The sequence below is a fragment of the Hyla sarda genome, chromosome 2 (genome assembly GCF_029499605.1).
Source record: "Hyla sarda isolate aHylSar1 chromosome 2, aHylSar1.hap1, whole genome shotgun sequence".
Lineage (NCBI taxonomy): Eukaryota > Metazoa > Chordata > Amphibia > Anura > Hylidae > Hyla > Hyla sarda.
Window position 1 is genome coordinate 265,461,946 of NC_079190.1, and position 18,070 is coordinate 265,480,015.

The window sequence follows — 18,070 nt, forward strand, 5'->3', positions numbered from 1 at the left end:
CTTTGTACAGTAGTTTTTTTCTTGGAATTTCAATCAAACAAGTTAAACTTTATTCATAATGGAGTGAAAAGTTAAAAACATATACAGTACGTTTTTTTTTTCTCTTAAAAAACGGATGCAACCGGACATCATTTTCTTAAACTGTATAAGGTTTTTAACTGTATACGGGCTTTCACAAAAGCCTTATTTCCCCCCCCCCCCCCCCCCCCAACAACTGCCCTAGAAGAGTCAGGACACCTCTATACATATTGCAATTGTTGGATCAGCACGGCTGATATTAAACACATCAGAAATGTAAATCAGCAATAAAACTTGCTGATTTGCTGCTGCAGAGTTTTAGTGCAGACTGTAGCAGATTTGGCGGATTTTTCAAATATTTTGACCTTTTATTGAAGTTATCAGGCAAATTCTGCAACATATAGATTTCAGCATGGATTCTCTCAGGCTGTTTCCATTCTTTCTATGCTGATTTTGACACTACACTTCTACAGTGATTTTGAGAACAATCTGTGCTGTTTTCTGCATCAAAATCAGCATGTTTTTGCATCAAAATCAATTTATATCAACCATATCAAGCTAAAAAATCTGCATGGTATTCAAAAACTGCATCACTGATTTTCCACTGCAGAAAATAAAGCCACATGACACTTTTGTGAGCTTTTCCACATGGATTCTCCCATTGGAAGTCTATGGGAGTTTTAAGAATCTGCTTTAAAGTTTTAGGTATGTCATGTCCTAATACGCTGCAGTTTTTCTGCATGAAAATCTATGCAGAAAACCTGCAGCATATCGGACCCATTTATAGACTGTCACCAAACTAAACTTTTAATATATTCTTCCTTATGTAATTATAAGACACTGTAATTTACTTGCTGTTAAAATTCTCAACCTTTATATGAGTTTAATGTGACTGAAAAAATGGGCACTAGGTGGCTCTGTTCTGTTCCCTGCTGCATGTCAAACAGTTAGTTAGGTCTCCTCCAGGCCTGGCAGGAGACCAAACTCAGGAGGTGCGTACGAGGCATGGCGAGGAACAGCTCTCGCAGGCTTCAGTGATGTCGCGCCTGCTGGGGAAAGACCACTCTATCCTGTCGGGAGCTCACACAATGTAAGTAAGGACAAAGGTATGATACACAGCTTTTTAAAGCTCGGATTTTTTTTTTTAAAGGGCAGGAGTGGTGTTAGGAGTAGTTAGGGAATATAATCTGAGTTAGTTTAGAAAATATGGTTTGATGACAGGTACTCTTTAAAAATAGCCTTACTACAGACAGGGAGGCTGGCAGCAACAAGTAGCATGGACAAACAGGTGATTCTGCCACTGGCATCATGGAGCTGGCCACTCCTAGTCTGCCACAGTAAGACCCGCTGTATATTAGCAGCTCCTTGATCTGGCACATACAGGAGGGTCTTATAAAGCATATGGAGGATTTTTTTGTGCTATATACACGTTATGGCATATGCACTAGGTATGAAAGCAGTAAAGCCCTTCAGCAGAAGGAAAAAATACAGTGTACAAGTGATAAGTATTGTTATGTGGGATCTCTCTAAATCTAAACAGCATAGTGTAAATTCCCCAGGTAGGTTTCTCAGAACTAGTTCTGTGTTTAGATAGTCAAGCCTGTGGCTGTCTAACAATGACTTCATAGTTTTGGGCAGCAAAGTTTGTAAAACACAAAGCAGAACATAGACAACCTACATACAGTGAATGAAAGGTTAAAGGGGTTATCCAGCAGAAGTTTTTTTATTTTTTTTTTAATAATGCCCATTGTGTGGGATATAAAATAAATAAATAAATAAACCTGTGCTTCTTTCCAGTGCTCCCACAGTGCCTTTGGTGTCCTGCTCTGGTCCCTTGATTCAATCTTTTCCTGAGCTGCAGCGTGACGGTCGGGCACGGAGCCCAATATATATATCATAATGCTGCTAAGTGAATGGCTGGCCAAGGTGGGACAGCAATTTGCTGAGCAGCACATTGGGCCCGGAACACTCAAGAATCGGAGCAGGACAACCGAGGCACCACAGGAGCCCTAGAGGTTCATAATTCATATCCCACACAATAGGCATAGTTTTGAGACCCCCAAAGAATAGGGGATAAGAAGACTAATCGGGGGGGCCCGGCGCCGACAACAGGCGCCACGCCCCCTCCATTCATGTCTATGGGAGGAGGGACGGCTACGTACTAGCCATCATGCCCCCCTCCCATAGACCTGAACGGAGGGGGCGTGGTGTGACGTCATGAACACTGAAACACCAAGCTTCTGTGTTCCGGGCACCGCCGCTGCCAGCCCGGAGATCACGGGGGATAAGATGTTTTCCTGCGGAGTACGCTGACCACAAAGATACGGTTTGGCAATTATGTTATATATGCCCCTAGCCGATAAGCCCGCCCATGCCTCCAAGGCATCATAATTATGAGCACCCATCTACCGAATTCAAGAATCTATCGGCTGGAAATAAAACACTAAATAACTGTGAAACTGGGGGTGGTTGAAGGGGGCGGATTTACAAACCGTACAAAGCTTTGTGATCATCCTCTCGCCACCTCTCCCCAAACTCTATACATACCCCTACATAGCAATTTAAGAAATTACCTCAGGTCCTCTTTAACCCCTTAAGGACTCGGACCATTTTGGCCTTGAGGACACAGGAAATTTTCATTTTTGCATTTTCCTCCTCACCATCTAAGAGCCATAACTCATTTATTTTTTATTTACAGACCCATATGAGGTCTTGTTTTTGTGTGACCAAATTGTACTTTCATTTTATCATAAAATGCACTTTATAGTAAGAATGATATATGATCTTTATTCTGTAGCTGAATGCAATCAAAACGATACCCAGTTTACATAGTTATTTTTATTATTGTATTACTTTAATCCCTTGGGGACGGAGCCCATTATAACCCTAAGGACGGGAGCATTTTTTGCAAATCTGACCACTGTCACTTTAAGCATTAATAACTCTGGGATGCTTTTACTTATAAATTTGATTCCGAGATGGTTTTTTCGTGACATATTCTACTTTATGTTAGGCTGCATTCACATCTCGTTTTTGCAATACTGTTGCCGTATCCAGTTTCTTTAAAAAAAAACGTATGTCACCAAACCAGACCGAAACGTATGCAACCGTTTATGCCTCCTCACGTTTTTAAACTGTATACGGTTTAAAAACGGATATAAGTTTGCATACGTTTTAATACGTTTTTCTTGAAAAAAATATATAGGGTTTTAAAGTCTGTCAACATTTTAAATAAAGTTCTTCTTTTTATTGAATTTCCCCCCCCCCAAAAATGAAAAACCGTTATTGTGCAAACCGGATGTAACCGTATGCACATACGGTTACATACGGTTACCATAGAACTCCATTTTAAAATAACCGTATACAGGTTGGATACGGTTTTTGACCGGGACACAAAACCATAGTAGACTACGGTTTGGTGTACCGTTAAAAACCGTATACAACCGTAAATGAAGCAAAACGTACACAACCTGATGCTACGGTTGGCATTCGGTTTACAATGAAATGTCTATGTATACGGTTTGCACTACGGTTCGATACTTTTTTTTAAATCAAACCGGATACGGCAACCGTATTGCAAAAACGAGGTGTGAATGCAGCCTTAGTGGTAAATTTTCGTAGATACTTGCATCGTTTCTTGGTGAAAAATTCAAAAATTTGATGAAAAATTTGAAAATTTTGCATTTTTCTAACTTTTGGGGGGCATGTCACATTTAGGAAGCCGCTATGGTGCCAGAACAGCAAAAAATACCCACATGGCATACTATTTTGGAAACTACACCCCTTAAGGAACGTAACAAGGGGTACAGTGAGCCTTAACTACCCACAAGTGTTTGATGACTTTTTGTTAAGGTTGGATGTGTAAATGAGAAAAACATTTTTTTTTTTTACTAAAATGCTGTTTTTTCCCTAAATTTTACATTTGTACAAGGGGTAATATAGAAGAAAATGACCCCCAAAATTTGTAACCCCATTTTATATGGAAATACCCCAGAATGGAAATATTACAATGCTCAGAAGAGGAGGAGCTCCATTGAGCTTTTGGAAAGAGAATTTCTTTGGAATGGTGGTCAGGGGCCATGTGCGTTTACAAAGCCCCCCGTGGTGCCAGAACAATGGACCCTCCACATGTGACCCCATTTTTGAAACTACACCCCTCACAGAATTTAATAAGGGGTGAAGTGAGTATTTACACCCCACTGGCGTTTGACAGATCTTTGGAACAGTGGGCTGTGCAAACAAAAAAATTTAAATTTTTCATTTTCACGGATCACTGTTCCAAAAATCTGTCAGACACCTGTGGGGCATAAATGCTCACTGCACCCCTTATTACATTACGTGAGGGGAGTAGTTTCCAAAATGGGGTCACATGTGGGGGCTTTGTAAACACACGTGGTCTTCAATTCTGGACAAATTAAGAATTTAGGGTAACACTAGCATTTTAATGAGAACATTTTTATTTTTTTTTTCATTTTCCCATCCAAATTTAATGAAAATCCATCAAACACCTGTGGGATGTCACTATACCCCTTGTCACGTTCCATGAGGGGTGTAGTTTCCAAAATGGGCTCACATGTGGATATTTATGTTTTTGCGTTTGTCAGAACCACTGTAAAATCAGCCACCCCTGTGCAAATCACCAATTTAGGCATCAAATGTACATGGTGCGCCCGCAGAGCATTTTACGCCCACATATGGGGTATTTCCGTACTCAGGAGAAATTGCGTTATAAATTTTGGGGGTCTTTTTATCCTTTTACTGCTTGTGAAAATAAAAAGTATGGGGCAACACCAGCATGTTAGTGTAAATTTTTTTATTTTTTTAGACTAACAAGCTGGTGTAGCCCCCAACTTTTCCTTTTCATAAGGGGTAAAAGGAGAAAAAGCCCCCAAAATTTGTAGTGCAATTTCTCCCGAGTATGGAAATACCCCATATGTGGCCCTAAACTGTTTCCTTGAAATACGACAGGGCTCCGAAATGAGAGAGTGCCATGCGCATTTGAGGATTAATGTCTGATGACCCCCCCTGGGCATTTGCACGGGGTGCCTGCTGATCGATATCAGCAGTCACCCCAGACCGAAATTCCCATGGGCGTATGGATACGCCCTTCGTCCTTAAGTACCAGGACGCAAGGGCGGATGCATACGCCCTTCGTCCCCAACAGGTTAATAAGAAGTCAAACTTTACTGAACAAAATCGGTATATTTAAAATTGACCTCTAACTTTTGTATTTTTCCGTATACAGGGCTGTATGAGGGCTCATTTTTTGCACCAATGATCTGCAGTTCTTATGGGTATTCTTGATTTGATTGATTTTTAAACACTTTATAATTTTTTTTCTGATTTTTTTAAAATCAATATTTTCAGACTTTGGGATTTTTTTAAGTTTATGCCGTGCGCCGCACGCGGTGCTACCAAGTATGTTGATTTTAATTTTTTACTATTTATTTTTTGTATGGGAAAAGAGGGGAATTTTATTTTTTATTGGGGGAGGGGCTTATTCCCTTAATTTTTTTTTTTTTTTTTAAACACACGGGGGACTATTTTTTGCAGATAATGATCAGTGTTATGCAAACCAGAGAAGAAGACCCCATGAGGGCAGCAGGAGGCAAGTAAGGAGACCTCCAGTCTCATCTTAGCTGATCTGATCCCTCTGGCCAGGCCGCAGGCAATGAGATCGGCCACCAGAACTGCCGCATAGCTGGAGATGCCGTGATCAATATTTATCACGGCATCTGAGGGGTTAATGGTGGACATCAGCGCAATCGCTGATGTTTACTATTACCTGCGGGTCCCTGGCTGCTGATAGCAGCTGGGTCCTGTGGTCTATGATGCAATCCTAGTGTGCATGGTCCTAGGCCCCCAGGCCGTACCTGTAAGCCCTCCGTCCCCTAGGGGTTAAGTCATCTGACAGGTCCTCAGTTCACACATTCATCCTACTGGTGAAAGTATAAACACAAGTTACGCCATTCTTAAGAGTTTGCAGAAAGTTGCACAGACCTGTGAAATAAGCAGATTCCTGAGTTGACAGAAACCAGTATGCTACCTTATGTGGAAGTTCATTCGTGGCAAATGACATTTCAGAAATTTAAATGGGCACTCTCAATAAAACTAATTTTTTTCTATTGCATTCCTTATGGTAAATAAAAAGAAATCTTTCTAATGTACTTTGTTTAAAAAAAAATAAAAAAAATGAAGTTTTCTAGGTTTTATTTGTGTTTTAAAAAAGCTGCTACTAGACGTCTCCCTACTTGTTCAGAGCACATTTCCCCCATCTTTTCCACAGACTAGCCTGGCAGAAGTCCAAAATCAGGAAATGCTGAGGGGTGTGTGTGTGCAGCCTTATCCAATCATAGCTCATCTCACACTGAATTGCTGTCGGCTGTGTGTAGCAGAGTGAGGGAGGAAGTTCTCCCCTGTATGGCTTCAGATGATGTCACGCCTGCTGGGGAACACCCCTTCCCTGTCTGTGAATCTGAGACTGAGCAGAAAATACAGAGCAATATAAATGTAGAGAACTAAACAATAATAACAATAAAGGCAGGAGGTGGTTTATCATGATGGGTGCAGTGAACTGAGAGGATTATAAAATGTAACAAGATCATGAGATGTACTCTTTAACCCCTTAACGACAATGGACGTAAATGTACATCATCGTGACCCGCCCACTTTCAAATACACAGCGGAAAACCAGCTAAAAAATCAGCGCGTGTGAACTAGGGATCGACCGATTATCGGTTTGGCCGATAATCACGATTTTGGGCGTTATCGGTATCGGCAATTACCTTGCCGATAATCCGATAATGCCCCGCCCCCAGCACACCGCGAACACCCCACCGCGTCGCACCGCCCCCATTGCCTCCCCCATCCCTGGTTTTATAATTACCTGTTCCCGGGGGCCGGGGTCCACGCTACTTCTGGCTCCTGCTGCTTCCTGCGTTACGATGTGCGCAATGACGAGTGACAAGACGTCACCGTCAGTGCGCACAGTGACAGCTCGGGAGGATGCCACCGGAGTCAGATGTAGAGTGGACCCTGGGCCCCGGGAACAGGTAATTATAAAACCGGGGATGGGGGGAGGCAATGGGGCCGGGGAGGTGTGGTGGGGGGTGCGACGCGGCGCAGTGCAGTGCAGCAGTGGGGGGGCAGTCGCGGTGGTGGTGATAAGACTCAGGAGGACCCCTGGACAGGCAGGGGGAGAGAAGCGGGTGGCGGCGGCAGCCTATGGCACCGCAAAAGCGCTGCAGTTCATTGATTTAAAGCGTCTGCTTTAAATCAATAATCAGCAGCAGTGTCGCGGGGGGATAAATAGCTGATAACTTATACCGGAATATCGGTATAAATTATCGGCTATCGGCCCTAATCTCCACAGATTATCGGTATCGGCCCTATAAAACGATATCGGTTGATCCCTAGTGTGAACGTACCCTAATCCTGTGGTGAACAAAATTCACAATTAGACATGGTGTACATTTCCTCTAGGGGGGTTGGTTTTACCATGTTGTTTTGGGGATAAAATATTTGCGCCATGGGATAAAATATTTGCGCCATGAGCAAAAAAGGCACCAAATTCTTGTGCAAATCATTTAGAATCTTTCAACAAAACAAATAGAATGCTGTGTGGCCTAGTTAGCTTTTTTTGTATTGGTTGGCAAGTTATCGACTTTTTGCGCAAACTGTCAACTTTTGGCGCAATCTCGGACCACACTTAGAAACTTGTCTATATCTAAGATACTTTGCTATTTATGAAGAACAAACAATTCTTTGATAAATGCTGGGGAGGGACACATGACGTACGCCCACGGGGATAAAAAGAACCTGACTTACACATACAATGATAGATTCCTCCTACTGTCTTTATGGACTTGTGTAAACAAGGTCTCGGGCATTAATATTATGGTAATCGGAGCACCAACACTGCTTAGATACAAGAGGACATTTGTTCCTGGGGAAGCTGAGATACAAGGAAGTGTTCTACTAAATCACTGAAAGGATCCTCATCATCTTAGTACAGTGGATCCCAACCAGGGTGCCTCCAACTGTTGCAAAACTACAACTCTCAGCATGCCCGGACAGCCAATGGCTGTCCGGGCATGCTGGGAGTTGTAGTTTTGCAACAACTGGAGGCCGCCTGGTTGGGAAACACTGACTTATCCTAAGACAAAATCCCCCAAAAATCCTTTTTAAGGTATTGTTCACATGGGCAATAAGCTTGCACCCTGCAGTGTGGAGGCAATTCAGTGCAGCATCTGCTGCGCCCAGTTTAGGGAAGTAGCCAGGCAATAGTCTGCGCCCCCTGCCCTCCCCCCCGAGCGGTCCTAGTGCCCAGCTGCTGCACTGTATACATCCCTACACTGCAAACATCTACTTAGTAGGATCCAGTTAGGAAGCTCCCACTGATTTCAATAGAAGCTCTAGAGTAGTACCATGCAGAAAAAGCTGTTTGTGTGAACACGGTCTAAGGCATCGGTGATATGGTATCTAAGCACCACCACTGCTTAGATACAAGACGACGTCTGTTCCTTGGGAAGTGTTAGGGTACATGCACACCACGTCTTTGCTATACAGTTCCCGTATACAGTTTCAAGTAAAAAAAAAACACGTACAGAACCGTATAGCAAACCGTATGCATTGACTTAAAGGGGTACTCTGGTGAAAACCTTTTTTCTTTTAAATCAACTGGTGGCAGAAAGTTAAACATATTTGTAAATTTTAAAAAATCTTAATCCTTCCAGTACTCATTAGCTGCTGAATGCTACAGAGGAAATTCCTTTCTTTTTGGAACACTGATGACATCACGAGCACAGTGCTCTCTGCTGACATCTCTGTCCATTTTAGCAATCATGCATAGCAGATGTAGGCTAAGGGCAGCATGGTGGCTCAGTGGTTAGCACTACTGCCTTGCAGTGCTGGGGACTTGGGTTCAAATCCCACTAAGGACAACAATAAATAAAGCATTATTATTATTATAATAACGTCAGCAGAGAGAACTGTGCTCGTGATGTCATCAGAGAGCATTCCAAAAAGAAAAGAATTTCTTCTGTAGTATTCAGCAGCTAATAAGTACAGGAAGGATTAAGATTTTTTTTATAGAAGTAATTTACAAATATGTTTAACTTTCTGCCCCAGTTGATTGAAAATAAAAAAGGTTTTCACCGAATTACCCCCTTTAAGATTGTAAACTGTATGTTAAACGCATCATCCAGTTTAGTCCGTTTTTCATCTTATACGGTTTTGTCCTTTTTTTCTTACCCGTACCCAACCGTAGTCTACCACGTTTTTTGGCCCCGGTGAAAAAAAAAACGTATTAAACCGTCTACGGTTTTGATTACATTGGAGTCAATAGGAACTGTACAGAACCGTATGTGTGCATACGGTTCCATCTGATTTGCACCATACTGTTTTTGACTTTGCAGTTTTTTTTTTTCTTGGAATTTCAATCAAACAAGTGAAACTTCATTCAAAATGTTGTGAAAAGTTAAAAACGTATACTTTTTTCTTTAAAAACGGATTCAACCGGACATAATTTTTCAACCCGTATACGGGCATCTAGCTGTGGCTAAACTACAACTCACAGCAGACCTGGATTCCAGCCATGCGGGAAGTTGTAGTTTTACAACAGCTGGAGGCACCTTGGTCGGGAAACACTGACTTATTAGGAAGCACAAGGTATATCACTGGCCCCTCCTGAGGCCACATAGCAGGCATTATATACAGGAATCATTATCCCCAATATAAAGGGGATTAACTACTTCTCTGCCAGGTCTCTGTACACACACCGTCTAGGAGTCCATGGGGATCACAGGCTGAGCCATTTACTTAGGTGACCGAACACATCATTGCCAGGGTCAAAGGTCGATGAAGTTTCCTATCACCTTCATCAGTATGACTGGTGCACCACACATCCCAGCCACATGTCACCCATCATAAGAGCACCTGTGGGTGCAGCATACCACCATCCCACCTTTACAGAGACAGCACTAACCCCCTACTACTAGAAAATACAGGTTTCCGGGCAGAGTCTACAGGAAAGACAGTCACGTATAATAGTGTCCTGGAGGTGTAACCTGCACCTCTCCCCTGCACATAACTTGTATCCGGAGCACAACCACTAACATGTGACCACCATTCCTCCCCGCTCCCCTCACCTTTACCGCCGAGCTGGGGGTCCCGAGCCGCGTACATCTCTTCCTGCCTGTCACTCAGCTCTGTCAGGCATCGCTACCACAGCAACCCCTCCGCCGCCCAATCCGCGCCAGCACCCAGCGCTGACCCCGCCCCGCTCAGGCCCCGCCTCTAGTGGAGAGGGAAGTCCGGGCAGGACGGCCTCCTCTGTGTACATGCCTGGCTGTGGTATTCCCCCACCTTATCAGTACAGTGGTCCCTCAAGTTACAATATTAATTGGTTCTGGGACGACCATTGTATGCTGAATCCATTGTATGTTGAGACCAGAACTCTATGGAAACCTGGTAATTGGTTCTAAAGTTCCAAAATGTCATCCAAAAATAGGAAAAAGTGAGAATTAAAGAAAAATAAGTAGATAACTAATATAGTTAAAGCAAATCCTTACATATGAAAGCAAGAAAGATCTGCTGGGAGCTATAAATCACTGTCTGTCAGTGTTTTCCAAGCAGGGAGCCTCCAGCTGTTGCAAAAGTACAACTCCCAGCATGTCCAGACAGCCAAAGGCTGTCCGGGCATGCTGGGAGTTGTAGTTTTGCAACAGCTGGGGGCACCCTGCTTGGGAAACACTGGTCTATGTAGAGGACAGGAGCTTCTTCAGGGTCCTGTACAGTACATGCAATGTCCTAAAAAAGTAACATAGAGCCGCCCTCACCTGGTGTCCAGAGGAGCAGGTAAAGTGTACAGAACATGTAATACCTCTGTACTGTAGGGGGCGCTACCAGACATCAGTCAGTGCATACACTTCGGTAATACAAGTGTTTTACCAGTAAATTACCCATTCTGATTGGTCGGTTCTTCCAGCCATTGACAAGTTTCACAGATCTGCACTGTCTGTACATTGTATGTTGAGTCTGGTTTCAAGTTACAATGGTCCAGAAAGGACCATTGTATGTTGAGGCCATTGTAAGTTGAGGGATTACTGTATACTATAAGTACTGCGGTTCAGCAGATCTGGACTGTCCAGAGCATTGCATGTTGAATCTGGTTTCAAGTTACAATGGTCCAGAAAAGCCCATTGTATGCTGAAACTATTGTATGTTGAGGCCATTGTAAGTTGAGGGATTGCTGAAGACCCCATGCTTGTCATATAGATCAGAGCACAGCAGGAGATAGAAGAATTTGCCCAGTTCTCTCTATCATCATGCAGAATGGTCAGTAGGAGTAGAATAGGAGCTCTGACTGACAATGTAGCAGAATCTTTCCCTGCTGCACCCCCAAGTTGCTTTTGGGGTTGCCATCTATTGTGGACCCCTTAGGAAATAGGAGCCCCTAAAACCACATCCCTAATGCTATTAGAAAGAAATATTGCTAAACCGCATAAGCTACTACTCTGTGAAGTGGTCTTACATGCTGCATGTGTGTGAAAACTTCTGTTTTTGTGGCATTATTCCTTGTGTTTTTTGTATTTTTATGCCAGCAATACAGGTTCTAATTGTTTCGTGAGCTTGTTGAGGTCAATGGCAGCATGCGCTTGGTATGCATTTCTGGCATAAACCCCCCCCCCCCCCCCCCACACACACACACATACACACACACACACACACAGAAAGGGCAACAAAAATGCTTGTAAAGCATTGAAAAAAAAGCTGTGTTTAAAAGAATGTTTATAGTCTTACTAGCTACTAGCGGTTTTTCCTTCCTCATCCTTGTTGGGGAGGAAAATCAACAAAGGAGGAAGCTTTTGACTCCAAATCCCATCCCCATATATTGTTGTCAAATCCCATCGCCATATATTGTTGTCATATCCCAACCCCATATCCTGTCCTCATATCTCAACCCCATATCCTGTCCTCATATCCCGTCCTCATGCCCCGACTTCCTATCCCGAGCTCCTATCCAGTCCTCCTATCCCATTCTCCTATTCCGACCTCCTATCCCGACCTCCTATCCCAACCTCCTATCTCGACCTCCTATCCCAGGGGTCGGCAATCCGCGGCTCCAGAGCCGCATGCGGCTCTTTTACTCCTTTGCCGCGGCTCCACGAGTCTGTCCCGGGTCCCGGCCACCCTCATTCCGGGACAATGCAGTGTCCCGAATGATCTGAGCCCGTGAGCCGCCGTCAGTTTACTTACCTGCCCTGGTGCCATCGGAGCGGAGTCTCTTCTTCCAGGGCCGTGCGGATCCTCACTCTCATGTGACAATGTAACGTCACATGACAGTGACGTCGCCGGCCTGCGCCTCAATCAAGGAGCGCCGCCGGGAGAGTAAGACGCTACGCGAGGAGCTGGTGAGTATGTAAGTGCCGTGGGGTGAGGGGTTAACGCTACTGCTGCCATGGGATGAGGGGTAACTTAACCCCTCACCCCATGGCAGCGTTATCGCTGCCGCGGGGTGAGAGGTTAATGCTGCCGCTGCCATGGGGTGGGGGGTAACTTAACCCCTCACCCCATGGCAGCGGCAGCGTTATCGCTGCCGCGGGGTGAGATGTTAACACTGCCGCTGCCATGGGGTGAGGGGTTAAGTTACCCCTCACCCCATGGCAGCGGTAGCGTTAACCCCTCACCCCGCAGCAGCATTAACCCCCTTTCCCCAGTGCATTAACCCCCCTCTCCCCAGCCCACCCCAGGCCTGGGCCCAAAAAAAAGCCCACCCCAGGCCTGGGCCCAAAAAAAGCCCACCCCAGGCCTGGGCCCAAAAAAAGCCCACCCCAAAAATACATTTTACATTAAGTGAAAGTCCTTTTTTTCTTCAGATTGACAGCTGACTGCACGATCCTGTATATATAGCATTAAGGTAAGAAACAATATATGCAGTTTTATATTTGTTTTAAATGTCACAATGGTTTTGCTACTCCCAGTTTTTTTTTTTTCTTCGGAAAAAGGTCCAAGTGGCTCTTTTTGTCTTAAAGGTTGCAGACCCCTGTCCTATCCCATCCTCCAATCCCATCCTCCTATCTCAACCTCCTATGCCGACCTCCTACCCCAACCTCCTATCCCGTCCTCCTATCCCGTCCTCCTATCTCGACCTCCTATCCCGTCCTCCTATCCCGTCCTCCTATCTCAACCCCCTATCCCGTCCTCCTATCTCCACCTCATATCCCAACCTCCTATCTCAACCTCCTATCCCGTCCTCCTATCCCGTCCTCCTATCCCGTCCTCCTATCTCGACCTCCTATCCCGTCCTCCTATCTTCCCCTCCTATCTCCACCTCGTATCCCGTCCTCATATCCCGACCTCCTAACTCAACCTCCTATCCCGACCATCCCGTCCTCCTATCTCGACCTCCCATCCCCTCCTCATATCCCGACCCGTAATATGTGTACCAGGTATTAAAATATCTCCAGCCGGAAGTTATGTGAGAACATACATTTCCCATTGATTTGCATGGGACGTTAAACAAAAACCCCGACCCTCACAAATGGGGGTAGTTAAGGGTTAAATTAAATATCCTATATTTTAAGTGGACATATAAGTAACATGTGACCAAATATTATCGAAATATCTCCAGCTGTTTGGAAGTTATGCAGTAACATATATTTCCCATAGACTTGTATAGGACTTTAAACATAAACCCCGCCCCTGGCAAATGGGGGTGAGTAAGGGTTAAATCACCTATCCTATGTTTGTTGTTGACATATAAGTAACATGTGTGCCAAGTTTCATGTTAATATCTTTAGCCGCTTGGAAGTTTTTGTGGAATATACACACATACATACACACATACATACATACATACACACACACGTTGAGTTTTATACATATAGACTAGCTGAGTACCTGGCGTTGCCCGGTTTTTCCTTCCTTATCCTTGTTGGGGAGGAAAATCAACTAAGGAGGAAGCTTTTTGACTTCAAATCCCATCCCCATACATTGTTGTCATATCCCAACCCCATATCCCGTCCTCATATCCCGTCCTCATATCCCGTCCTCATATCCCGTCCTCATACCCCGACCTCCTATCCAATCCTCCTATCCCGTCCTCCTATCCCGACCTCCTATCCCGACCTCCTATGCTGACCTCCTATGCTGACCTCCTATACCGTCCTCCTATCCCGACCTCCTATCCCGACCTCCTATCCCGTCCTCCTATCCCGACCTCCTATTCCGACCTCCTATCCCGACCCCTATCTCAACCACCTATCCCGTCCTCATATCCCGACCTCCTAACTCGACCTCCTATCTCCATCTCCTATCTCCACCTCCAATCCCGACCTCCAAACTCGACCTCCTATCTCGACATCCTATCTTGACCTCCTATCTCGACCTCCCATCCCAACCTGTAATATGTGTACCAGGTATTGAAATATCTCCAGCCGTACGGAAGTTATGTGAGAACATACATTCCCCATTGATTTGCATGGGACTTTAAACAAAAACCCCGACCCCCACAAATGGGGGTAGTTAAGGGTTAAATTAACTATCCTATATTTTAAATGGACATATCAGTGACATGTGACCAAGTATTATCGAAATATCTCCAGCCATTTGGAAGTTATGCAGTAACATATTTCCCATTGACTTGTATAGGACTTTAAACATAAACCCCGCCCCTGGCAAATGGGGGTGAGTAAGGGTTAAATCACCTATCCTATGTTTGTTGTTGACATATAAGTAACATGTGTGCCAAGTTTCATGTTAATATCTTTAGCCGTTTGGAAGTTTTTGTGGAACATACACACATACACACACACACGTTGAGTTTTATAAATATATAGATTATTACTGACATGCTGTTTCCATGGTGCGATACACTATTGGTGTTCTGAGCCACGGGGGCTTTACATATATTGCTAGTCAGCACTTGGCCCAGTGAACGTGAGAGGAGCGGCGATGCATGCAGTACTGTACATCACTGCTCACTCATTTGCCAGGCTGGGTATGAATGTGCGGGAGCATTTGCAGGCCATGAGCATGCATCTACAGTACAAGCAGACCCTTTGCACCCAACCACATTACCCAGGGGCATCAGTTTCACCATTTGCAATGTATAGGGTGAAATGTGTGGATACATTAACATTTGACAAATACTGACACCAAATACTGTTGTGTGACTTTGTCCTCATTCTCAACGGAGCTCAGTATGTCACCATTCTAAAAGGTTCCACAGAGAGTCACTAGAGCACAAATTCCCTTCAGAAAGCATTTACTTAAAGGTGTAACTTAAATAGGCACTGTCAAATTGAAAAACATTTTATATGTTGTACATCTTGGCAAAACATACATTTTTCTTATTGTCTGATTATTGTCTGATAGCACTCCTCCTGTCTGATAGCACTCCTCTGCTCTCTCTTGTCTGATAGCACTCCTCTGTTCTATTCTGTCCTATCAGACAGGAGAGATCACAGAGGAGTCCTATCAGACAGGAGAGATCACAGAGGAGTCCTATCAGACAGGAGAGATCACAGATGAGTCCTATCAGACAGGAGAGAGCACAGAGGAGTCCTATCAGACAGGAGAGAGCACAGAGGAGTCCTATCAGACAGGAGAGAGTACAGAGGAGTGCTATCAGACAGGAGAGAGCACAGAGGAGTCCTATCAGACAGTAGGGAGCACAGAGGAGTCCTATCAGACAGGAGGAAGCACAGAGGAGTGCTATCAGACAGTAGGGAGCACAGAGGAGTCCTATCAGACAGGAGGAAGCACAGAGGAGTGCTAGCCCAACCTCACTTCCTGGACTTTTTTCATGCCTGTTCTTCAGCTTGGAAAAAGCCATGATTTTATAGTCCATAATATGTATAAAAAAGAAATAACATTTTTTTATGAAGTATATTAGAAAGGTTAATGTTTTGCCAAGATGTACAACATATAAACAGTTTTTGTATCTGACAGTGCCAATTTAAAAGGACCAGATCCTGAAATGTACACAGAGTCTGGATAAGAACTAGATGATCTGTCATAGTTGCCTAGTACTCGGAGCCTGTAGTCACATGCTGGCATTCAGACTGAGATACAGTATAAAGCATTGTATATTCAATGGAAGATGCTGCAACTTATTCTTAGTCATAGGTATATGGAGATACAGGACTGGCCCATATGGAATTATGGTTGTGTGTCTAAGCTATTCGATGGTTGTTAATTGAAAACTTTTAGTCGCATAATAAAACAAAAAAAAATCTTTTACTCACCTCCCTCGTAGTCTCCAGTATAGGCGCCCAGCCTCAGCCCCTGCAGTACTTCACAGAGCTGCAGATGCCACATGACATTGCCACATTGGGCATAGCGGCAATTTGACTTGGCAACTGCAGCTTCGTAAAGTACTGCTGTAGCAGAGACAAGCGCCGATACCGGAGGTTGTGAAAGAGGTGAGTAGAAGCTTATTATTGTTTTATTATGAAGTCTGTGCACATAGGTTATTTAAAAAAAATTACTGGATAAAAGTGTGCCTGTAAGTGTACCCCTTTAACCCCACCACGACGAAGGGAATACAGGTACCTGTACGCCCTCTGCATTTCTGTTCACCGCCGGTAAACAGGAAGTGAATGGAACGGGATGCCTGCTGAAATCGTTCAGCAGGCATCCCATGCCAATGCCTGGCGGGGTCCTTAGTCAATTCAGACTGGCGATTTGCAGCGATTCCGGGTCATACGGTGATCCAGAAGATTAGGGTGATTGGTGCCATCTGAGACATCACCAATCACTCTTGCCCAGCAGGTGCCACCTCACGTTCACCCTATGAATCAGGACTCTTGCTGGGCATTGTCACTAACGCACCCCCTCCGCCCCTAGTCCAGAGAGCGAGAGCAGGTGACAGCAGTGTCCACCGGCAGCAGGGGCCCCCTATCCCCGGCGTCGGAATGGGGGCCCAGGACTGGCGGCGGCAGCGACGAAAGAAGAAGCAGCAGCAGGAGAGAGCAGCAGCAGGAGGTAAGGGCTGTGCCTCCTGCTGTTGCATAACTACAACTCCCAGCATGCACAAAAAAGCATGCTGGGAGTTGTAGTTATGCAACAGCAGGAGACACACAACTACAACTCACAGCATGTCCTTTGGCTCTCTGTGTATGCTGGGAGTTGTAGTTATGCAACAGCTACTGTTGCATAACTACAACTCCCAGCATACATGGACAACAAAAGGGCATGCTGGGAGTTGTAGTGGTGTGCCTCCAACTGTTGCATAACTACAACTCCCAGCATGCCCTTCGATTAACTCAGTGTTTCCACACCAGTGTGCCTTCAGCTGTTGCAAAACTACAACTCCCAGCATGCACTGATAGACAGTGCATACTGGGAGTTGTAGTTTTACAACAGCTGGAGGCACACTGGTGTGGAAACACTGAGCTAGTCTTTTTTTTTTTTTTTTTTTTATTATAATAAAACACACAAAACTTACAAACTTGAACTACAGTGTCTCTATAGCAATGGAACGGTAAGTGACTAAAGGCAGCATTATTGTCATACAATGTATTAAATGCAATACCAAAAAGAAAGCAATGTGCCGCAGAGGTACAAACACGGTAGCATCAATAAAGTGTCGTCAACTGAGTTAGTCTTTTACCTAACTCAGTTTTCCAACTAGTGTACCTCCAGCTGTTGCAAGACTACAACTCTTAGCATGCACAGTCTGTCAGTGCATGCTGGGAGTTGTAGTTTTGCAACAGCTGGAGGTTAAGCCCCCCCCCCCCCAATTAAGTTTCCCAATCCCTTGTGAAAATGAAAACTTTGGGGTAACACCAGCGTTTTAGTGAGAAAAATCTAATTTTTTAATTTCACGTCCCAAGTTAACGAAAGTTTGTTAATCACCTGTGGGGTGTTAAGGCTCACTATACCCCTTGTTACATTCCTTGAGGGGTGTAGCTTCCCAAATAGTATGCCATGTGGGGGTTTCTTTGCTGTTCTAGCACCATGGATATGCTCCCCAAAAACCATTTCAGCAAAATTCACTCTTCAAAATACATATGAAGTATTCCCTTACTTGAAACAAATTGGGTTA

General features: G+C 44.4%; 1 protein-coding gene across 3 annotated transcripts in view; it reads right to left on the reverse strand.

The window, feature by feature from the left end:
- The window catches only part of INPP5B (inositol polyphosphate-5-phosphatase B), a 130,351-nt gene that overhangs the window by 60,311 nt on the left and 51,970 nt on the right, over positions 1-18,070 (reverse strand). Inside the window, exon 1 of one of the 3 annotated variants that reach the window (XM_056557104.1) lies at positions 10,167-10,298. The exons of the other annotated variants lie outside the window; for them this stretch is intronic. Within the exon in view, the coding sequence (XP_056413079.1) occupies positions 10,167-10,203 (37 nt within the window). The 5' untranslated portion in view covers positions 10,204-10,298. Of the gene's footprint in view, positions 1-10,166; positions 10,299-18,070 lie in introns of those variants that run through there. 3 annotated transcript variants of the gene reach the window in all.